At 39.8% G+C, this 9972-nt stretch overlaps 1 protein-coding gene across 1 annotated transcript in view; it reads left to right on the top strand.

Annotated features, from left to right (window-relative positions):
* Positions 1-410: 410 nt before the first annotated feature.
* Positions 411-9972, top strand: part of LOC106081161 (dynein beta chain, ciliary) — an 81290-nt gene continuing 71728 nt past the window's right edge. The window contains exon 1 of the mRNA XM_059363165.1: positions 411-767. Coding sequence (XP_059219148.1) covers positions 639-767 — 129 coding nt within the window. The 5' untranslated portion in view covers positions 411-638. The remainder of the gene's footprint in view (positions 768-9972) is intronic.

Raw genomic sequence — 9972 nt, 5'->3', positions numbered from 1 at the left:
GTTAAAAAAAAATTCAAGAAATACTGAATAAAATATTTGTAGTGTGCTTGTTGTCAAACTTCAAACCAAAAAAACTATCACAGCTGACAAGAAAAAATTGGCATTAAATCAAAACCCGGAATACGCAAAGAAAACAAATTTTGCCCCCCGCACTGAAAGCAACAGCATCAAAGTATTTGGAGAGGGCTATAAAAGAGGAAAGCTTCTTGAGTGGAGCAGCATTACAATACAAAATACATTTTCAATCAACATTTGCAATAACAAGGACAACAAGGCAACAACAAAAAACTTTCGTTGGTAAGTGGCCTCAAATAAATGTTCATTAATTGTGTCCGTCCAGCAAAGTCAAATGCTTTTGCCCGTCTCCAACTGCATTCTAGCTAAGCGCAGCCAAGCAGGCTCTTGCCCTAGACGCATTTTTGGTTCGGCCAGAGAAGGGAAGAAAAAATCAGCACATTAAGCATTTAACAGTTGTCAAGGATTCCAAAAAAAAAAGAAATCACATTTCTCTGCCTCTCGTGATCGTCTCTCTCATTCCGCGTTTTCTCTTTTCCATTGACCAGCTTCATCAAACTACCATAAACCAAGACGAATTGTTTGCTTGATTTTTTTTTTCTCCTGAAAAAATACCAGCATCCATGGCTGATGGCGATAAAAAGGAGGAGAAGGTAGACGAGAGGCTGGAATTCCTGTGGAATTACATAATGAAGACCATGCGACTGAAACAGGAAAAGTGGAATAAAATGATAAGCACCAATGAATACAAGGTAGGTTGGAACTGTGAAAGGCGACGTGCCTTGCCTCCATGGCCTGCGGCTTCTTCTGCTGCTGCTACAGCGAACTAGGAAAACATTCAAATTGACCCATAAAATCTATTATTGGAAACTGTTTAGGGATTTTATTGTTTTATTTTCCTCCCATTGAAATTGATAGCCCACAGGGCATTGTTTAATCCCTCATTTCGAAAATGTTACTGGGCACTTTCGTTTTCGCATTCGCTTTGGTTTTGCCTCACTCATTCGAGGGTCCAGAACACTTGAACGTTAAATTAAATGAGAATGGTATAGATTTTCATAGAAAAACATGGAAAAGTAATTTGAATGCCCTCCAAAGAAATTGTGTTACGTTTTATTACTGAGTGAAAATGTGAAGGCAGTGGGGGAGTGTTTCAGTAACATTTGTTTCGTAGCCGTGAAAGAGGATTAGGGGATAATTTTTTTTTTTTGTTTTGAAGTTAAAGGTATAAGTGCAACTGCATTGCGAAGTCAGATATCCTTGTGGAATGTAATTAAAAATATTTTTTTTTCTCCAGACATCTTTTAATTTTGGTAGACCCACCGCAAAGGTCGGAGGTTGTTTATATTCTCATTCCATCAGATTGCGATTCTTTAGAGTATATATGGGCTACAAAACACATAAAGTTCAAGCTGACTATTTAAGGCCATAACAGGCTCCTGTACTGACCGATATCAGTGAGTTACCTAAATGCCCTCCACATCTGTGCCGATTATGATCTAGGTCAGACTCTATTTCGATATAGCGCCCATTTAGAAGATCTTTCAAGTTAAGACCTATACATCGAGCATTTATTACCTGATTGCCCACAGTAACTTGACTCTCGGTGAGTAGCGTAAGGCTCCTCGAATTCCTTGCTGAAAACAGTCCAGATTGTACCACATTTCGATATATCTGACATATTCACCGTTCTCACCTTTTTACAGCCTTTGCCTATTGATAACGCATTTATGGTCCGATTTCACTGAAACTTGTTTTCCAACATCCGTGACGAGTAAAATGCAGATTGTGCTATACTAGGATATAGCACCCAAATAGATCCACAATGAAAATATATTTTTGATCCCCTCGACATTCTAAGTCAATAATGTCATGCTCGTCCATCCCTTCTTATAGGTGTAAGTATGCCACATAAACCGATCATATGACTTGACTTTTTGAGCCTCTAGAAGGCACTATTCCCATACCCACCACCGAAGGATGGGGGTATATTCATTTTGTCATTCCGTTTGCAACACATCGAAATATCCATTTCCGACTCAATAAAATATATATATTCTTGATCAGTGTAAACATCTAAGACGATCTAGACATGTCCCCCCGTCTGTCTATTGAAATCACGCTACAGTCTTTAAAAATAAAGACATTGAGCCAAAACTTTGCACAGATTCTTTATTTGTCTATAAGCAGGTTAAGTTAGAAGATGGGCTATATCAGACTATATCTTGATATAGCCCCCATACAGACCGATCCCCCGATTTAGGGTCTTAGGCCAAAAGAAGCCACATTTATTATCCGATTTTGCTGAAATTAGAAACAGCGAGTTGTCTTAGGCCCTTCAATATCCTTCGTCAATTTGGCTCACATCGGTCCAGATTTGGATATAGCTGCCATATAGACCGATACTCCGATTTCGGGTCGTAGGCCCATAAAAGCCACATTTATTATCCGATTTTGCTGAAATTTAGGACAGTGAGTTAAGTTTAGCCCCTTGACATACTTCTGCATTATGGCACAGATCGGTCCAGATGAGTTTTGATAGGCTTTTCGACATCCTTCGTCAATTTGGCTCAGATCGGTGTAGATTTGGATATAGCTGCCATATAGACCGATCCTCCAATTTAGTGTCTTAGGCCCATAAAAGCCACATTTATTATCCGATTTTGCTGAAATTTGGGACAGTGGGTTGCCTTACGCCCCTCGATATCCTTCGTCAATTTGGATCACATCGGTCTAGATTTGGATATAGCTGCCATATAAACCGATCCTCCGATTTAGGGTCTTAGGTCCATAAAAGCCACATTCCACATCCTTCATCAATTTGGCTCAGATCGGTCCAGATTTGGATATAGCTGCCATATCGACTGATCCTCCGATTTAGGGTCTTAGGCACATAAAAGCCACATTTTATTATTATACGATTTTGCTAAAATATGGGATAGTGAGTTTTGATAGGCTTTTCGATATCCTTCGTCAATTTGGCTCAGATCGGTTCAGACTTGGATATAGCTGCCATATAGACCGATCCTCCGATTTAGGGTCTTAGATCCATAAAAAGCGCATTTATTGTTCGAAGTCGACAAAATTTGAACAGTGAGTTAAGTTAAGCCCTTTGACATTCTTCTGCATTATGGCTCAGATCGGTCCAGATTTGGATACAGCTGCCATATAGACCGATCTCTAGATTTTAGGTTTTGGGGCCATAAAAAATGCATTTATTGTTCGATGTCGCCGCAATTTGGAACAGTGAATTGTGTTAGCCCTTCGACATCTTTCTTTAATTTCACTCAGATCTGTCCAGATAGCTACCATATAGACCGATCTCTCGATTTAATGTTTTGGGCCCATAAAAGGTGCATTTATTGTCCGATGTTGCCGAAATTTTGGACAGAGAGTTAGGTTAAACCCGTCCACATTTTTCTGCAATTTGGTCTAGATCGATCAAGATTTGCATATAGCTGCCATATAGACCGATATCTCGATTTAAGGTTATGGCCCCAAAAAAGAAGCATTTATAATCCGATTTCACTGAAATTTGACACTGTGACTTACGTTAGGCTTTTCAACATCCATATTGTTTATGGTTCAGATCGGTTTATTTTTAGGCATAGCTACTAAAAAGACCAAAAGACAATTGAACACTGGCTTGTTCTTATTAGTATTTGGTCCAAATCGGAACATATTTCGTTATAACTGCTATGGGTCATAAGGTATGCAATTTTTACCGGATTTTGATGAAAGGTGGTTTACATATATACTCGAGGTGGTGGGTATCCAAAGTTCGGCCAGGCCGAAATTAACGCCTTTTTACTTGTTGGTAATAAGAACGTACAACAAGCCGATTGCTGGCTTAGGTATATAACCATAACTATTTAATCTAACCTAACCTTGTTTGTTTTTTCCTTTTCATACCCTCCAGTATAGGATGGGGGTATACTAATTTCGTCATTCTGTTTGTAACTCCTCGAAATATTCGTCTAAGACCCCATAAAGTATATATCTTCTTGATCGTCATGATATTTCAAGTTGATCTAGCCATGTCCGTCTGTCTGTCCGTCCCTCCGTCCGTCTGTCTGTCGAAAGCACACTAACTTTCGAAGGAGTAAAGCTAGCGGCTTGAAATTTTGCACAAATACTTTTAACTAGTGTAGGTCGTTTAGAATTGTAAATAGGCAAATTCGGTCCATGTATCGATATAGCTGCCATATAAACCGATCTTGGGTCTTGACTTCTTGAGCCCCTAGAGGGCGCAATTCTCATCCGATTTGGTTGAAAATTTGCATGAAATGTTTTGTTGTACTTTCTAATATCTGTGCTAATTATGGTTCAAATCGGTCCATAACCTGACATAGCTGTCATGTAAACCGATCTGGGGTCTTGACTTCTTGAGCCTTTAGAGGGCGCAATTCCTATCCAATTTGGCTAAAATTTTGCATGCGGTGTTTCGTTATAACATCCAACAACTATGCCAAGAACGGTGTCTATAACGGTCTATATCGGTCTATAACCTGATATAGCTGCCATTTAAACCGATCTTGGATCTTGACTTCTTGAGCCTCTAGAGGGCGCAATTCCTATACGATTTGGCTGACATTTAGCATGAGATGTTTTGTTATGATTTCCAACAACTGTGCCAAATATGGTTCAAATCTGTCCGTAACCTGATATAGCTGCCACATAAAGCGATTTGGGAGATTGACTTCTAAAGCCTCTAGAGGGCGCAATTCTTATCCGGTTTGGCTGAAATTTTGTACAGCGGCCTTTAACATACGTGTCCAATATGGTCTTAATCGATCTATAGCCTGATACAGCTCCCATATATTTTTTTTCACGTAACCAACACACAGGGGATGTCCCCTATATATGCAGTGCATTGGATTGGCCATTAGGAAAGTTAAGGGTTGGAGGGGGGAGTCTTAAATTTCTGTATGTCAATGTCGGTGGGAAAGACATAATGCATGGTCCGGTCGACATGGCCAATCGATTACAAACGGTTGTGAATCAAGTCTTGTATTCCTGGTGAACATCCTAAGGTCAGGGATATGAAGACTAATATCCCTGAAACACACGCCATGAAAATAACGATAGAGCAATACAACGATACCCACATTCCGACGATGTTCAAGGGAAGCAATAGATTTGGATACCCTACTGTCCCCAATCAACACCATCGCTCTCCGTTGAACCCGGTCATGTAGCTCCAAGGATGATTTTGGAGGTCCTGCCCATATATGAGAGTCATAATACATCCTCGGCCTGATGTAGGTAGTATAGATATTGAGAAGATCAGAACAGGTGAAATATTTCTTGCACCGCTTAAGAAAACTCAAACAATTGAATGCTGCATTCGACACTTCGAATATGTGTTTTGACCAACGGACATCACATTGTATCGTCATGCCCAGAACATCAGGAGCATCTGACTGTTCAATGACTATACCGTCGATAGATATCGACGATTGAGGTGGGTCAGTGAGTCACTTGTGAGACAAGAAACAGCACTGCGTCTTCTGTGCGTTAAAGTCTACTCTGATCATTCTACCCCACTCGGAAATGGCCAACAAATCCTGGGAGAGCGTCTCATCCATAATGCGCCTCCTGTCCACAATTTCTTGAGGACTGGGCCTATGGTCTCCAACTCTCAATTCAATTAGCATAGCAATTATTTTCTTTTATCCTTTGTTTGTCTAAAAAGAGATACCGGGAAGGAACTCCATGATGGAGGGTATATATTAGGTTGCCCAAAAAGTAATTGCGGATTTTTTAAAAGAAAGTAAATGCATTTTTAATAAAACTTAGAACGAACTTTAATCAAATATACTTTTTTACACTTTTTTTCTAAAGCAAGCTAAAAGTAACAGCTGATAACTGACAGAAGAATGAATGCAATTACAGAGTCACAAGCTGTGAAAAAATTTGTCAACGCCGACTATATGAAAAATCCGCAATTACTTTTTGGGCAACCCAATAAGATTCGGCCCAGCCGAACTTTGCACACTTTTACTTGTTCTGGATAACATTGAATAGGGGCTTGTCAAATTTTCCCATCTAGCTTTGACGACAACCCTAAAAGACGGATCTATGCTTTAAAAATAATAAATTAAGTAAAAAATTCTAAATTTAACCCAATGTCAAGATGAAAAAAAAATAGGTATAAAACAAAAATCCCTTCCCAAAAACAATTCGACAATTTAAATTCACCCCGTGTTAGAGTTAGGACATAAACGACATCCTCGTACTTGGCACGAGTATTTGCCAAACAGTTCAAAATTATCCATTACATGGGATCAAGTGTTATTACCTCTACCTTATTTAAAAATAAAGAGCCAATTTTAAATGGTGTTGTGTCATTTGTTGTTGTTTGCTGCCATTCTGCCAGCCCGGCTGCGTGGCTGTTTGCTAATTTCCTAAAATTTGCGTTGTTGAGTTTGCCGTGCGAAAGTTTTGTCCGCCTTCCGTATTCTTGGTACTTGTTTTTTGTTTTTTGTCAATTGCCGCGACAGCAAGCAAACAATTTGTGCTATGCCTAAGTTTAACTTGCAAAATGACAAAAATAAGCGGGTTGTTGTAGGACGGACGCAAAAATTCTTCTTCAACTCCTCCAAAAATGCAGCGTCTAGCATGAGGGCCTGCTACTCTAACTAAGGCATAGTGGCAAAGTTATACCCCATTTTCAAATTGGACCATGTCCAAAGGCAATCGCTGGGTGCCATTCATTAAATTGGCGTTGTAGTTACGGCAGTGGCAACAGCAGCATAGGGTTGTTAGTCCATAATTCCTACTTTTACATGATGGCTCTGTGTGTGTAAGTGCGAAGAGAGTGTGGTGGGGGGGGGGAGGGGTTTATGATTGTTCTACACAACTTTTTAAATACCTCGTGAAAAATTTGCATAATGACAACTTTGTCGTTTGTGTTGTTTATTCGTAAAAAATCATTTTAAATGTTCCTCCTTTAACGGCACCCCCTGCCACCCCTTTCTTTGTAGAACAGCCTAAGCAAGGATGCTATGGTTGCTGGTCCTTTTTGCAGAATGCCTCATTGTTTGAATGGCTCTTTTGGTATGGCATTCACCATGGTGGACGAGCGGATGTGAAAAAGATTCCTGGACTCTGGCATTTGGTTTGGCAGTTCTGTTCTGTTCTGTTCTGTTGCTTTCCGTTGTTGTAGTTTTTTCCTTCTTTTTTTTTATTATTCTGTTTGTCTTTATTTTTAATTTGTGTCAAATTTAACTTGAGGCTTTCTAATTGTCTTTCCGTGTGATTTTATTTATTTGCCTTTCATCCTCCAGGCTTTCGCCTTTTTGCTCCTTTTTTTTTTGGTTTTTTGTTGTTTAGCCACCACTTTCATAATAAAAATTGTATACTTTGATAATTTTCTGGGATGTCCGGTCATTTTGGTTGCACACTTCATTGTCTTTGGGTACGAGTTGGGGCTGAATGTTTTTTAGAAAAGGGTGGGATTAGGGAGTTAAAATGATTTTTATTTTCCTTGCTTCGATAACACCTTAGAATTTAAATCAGTTATTGATATTAATTTTCTACCCTTCTCATCTTGCAAATACCCAAAGCCTTTATTGGTGTTGTTCACTTGTACATCATAAATTCACACCATTTTTTTGTTTGTGAAAAATAAAAACAGGCGATTGAAAGGATTTTTTGATTGGGCAGTGATTGTTCTTCGGATACGAGGGCAGAGCAATAAATACCCATGTCGGAAATGGAGAGGTTACCATTGCCTACCAATATGATTGAGCGTTATATAGCCCATATGACGCCCTGGTGGCCGAGTTGGTAGCGTGCTCGGATTGCCATTGCGGGGTTCTTGGGTTCAATTCCCAACAGAGGCCATGGTCTTTCGCTGCTATGGTATCACAAAGGACTAAAATTGTATACAAGAGTCTGAAAGGACTGTCACTCTTTCCTTAGGCATTGCTCCGAACCTAACCAAGTTGTTGCAAGCTACGCTAGGGTAAACTAAGCGGGTTCCAAGATTCAAAACAAAAATAATTTCATAAGCATAGTTGAGTAGGATTCCTTTTGAGTACCAAATTTTAGCCAAAAGGGGAGGGGGCAAAATCTAAGGCTTCTAAAAGTCAAGGTAGTATTCGAGGTAGTTTTTATACCCACCACCGAAGGATGGGGGTATATTCATTCTGTCATTCCGTTTGCAACACATCGAAATATCCATTTCCGACTCTATAAAGTATATATATTCTTGATCAGCGTAAAAATCTAAGACGATCTAGCCATGTCCGTCCGTCTGTCCGTCTGTCTGTTGAAATCACGCTACAGTCTTCAAAAATAGAGATATCGAGTTGAAATTTTGCACAGATTCTTTTTTTGTCCATAAGCAGGTTAAGATCGAAGATGGGCTATATCGGACTATATCTTGATGTAGCCCCCATATAGACCGATCCTCCGATTTAGGGTCTTAGGCCAATAAAGGCCACATTTATTATCCGATTTTGCTGAAATTTGGGGCAGTGAGTTGTGTAGGCCCTATGACATCCTCAATCAATTTGACCCTGATAGGTCCAGATTTGGATATTGATGCCATATAGACCGATCTCTCGATTTAGGGTCTTGGGCCCATAAAAGCCACATTTATTATTCGATTTTGCTGAAATTTGGGATAGTGAGTTGAGTTAGGCCCTTCGATATCCTTCTTCAATTTAGCCTAGATCGGTTCAGATTTTGAGATAGCTGCCATATAGACCGATCTGCCGATTTAGGGTCTGAGGCCCAATATATAATCTGATTTATTATCCGATTATTTAGTATCCGATTTTCCTGAAATTTGGGACAGTGAGTTGTGTTAGACCCTAAGATATTCTCCTTCAATTTGGCTGAGATCGGTTCAGATTTGTATATAGCTGCCATATAGACCGATCTCTCGATTTAAGGTTTTGGGGGCATAAAAGGCGCATTTATTATCCGATGTCGCCGAAATTTGGGACAGTGAGCGAGGTTAAGCCCCTCAACATACTTCTGTAATATGGCATGGATCGGTCCAGATTTGGATAAAGCTGCCATATAGACCGATCTCTTGGCGCATTTATTGTCCAATGTCGCCGAAATTTGGGAAAGTAAGTTAGGTTCAGCCCCTGGACATACTTCTGCAATATGGCATAGATCGCTTCAGATTTAAATATAGCTGCCATATGGACCGATCTCTCGATTTAAGGTTTCGGGGCCATAAAAAGACCATTTATTGTCCGATATTTGGGACAGTGAGTTGTGTAAGGCCCTTCGACATCCTTCTTCAATTTCACTTAGATCGGTCCGAATTTGGATATAGCTGCCATATAGACCGATCTCTCGATTACTGGTCTTAGGCCCATAAACGCCACTTTTATAATCCGATTGTGCTGAAATTTGGGACAGTGAGTTGTGTTAAACCCTATGACATCCCTTAGCAATTTGTCCCAGATCTTTTCAGATTTGGATATAGCTGACATATAGACTGATCTCTCGATTTAAGGTTTTGGGCCCATAAAAGGCGCATTTATTGTCCGATGTCGCCGAAATATGGAACAGTGGGTCGTATTAAGCCCCTCAACATACTTCTGCAATATGGCATAGATTGGTTCAGGTTTAGATATAGCTGCCATATAGAACGATCTCTCGATTTAAGGTTTTGAGCATATTAAGATATAGCTGTCATATAGACCGAACGGTCGATTGAGGGCCTTAAACCCATAAAAGCTGCTATTATTATCCGAATTTCACACTTCCCATGACTTAAAATTGCAAAATGCATAGTGTTGTTGTTATCTGAGGCAAATTAAATTGTAGCGGCGTCCAATCTGCAATCGTGCTGTTATGCCGCTAAATGCGAAAACAGAGGTTTATTCGTAAAACCGCGTTTAGAGTGGTTGGTGGTGACCCATATCCGACTTTTATATGGTTCAGATCGGTCTATATTCAAATATAGCTTCCATAAAGAGTGATCTGCCG

This window comes from Stomoxys calcitrans, chromosome 2, assembly GCF_963082655.1.
Source record: "Stomoxys calcitrans chromosome 2, idStoCalc2.1, whole genome shotgun sequence".
Taxonomy (NCBI): domain Eukaryota; kingdom Metazoa; phylum Arthropoda; class Insecta; order Diptera; family Muscidae; genus Stomoxys; species Stomoxys calcitrans.
The sequence above is the reverse complement of the archived record's forward strand: the minus strand, read 5'-3'. Positions and strand labels throughout refer to the sequence as shown.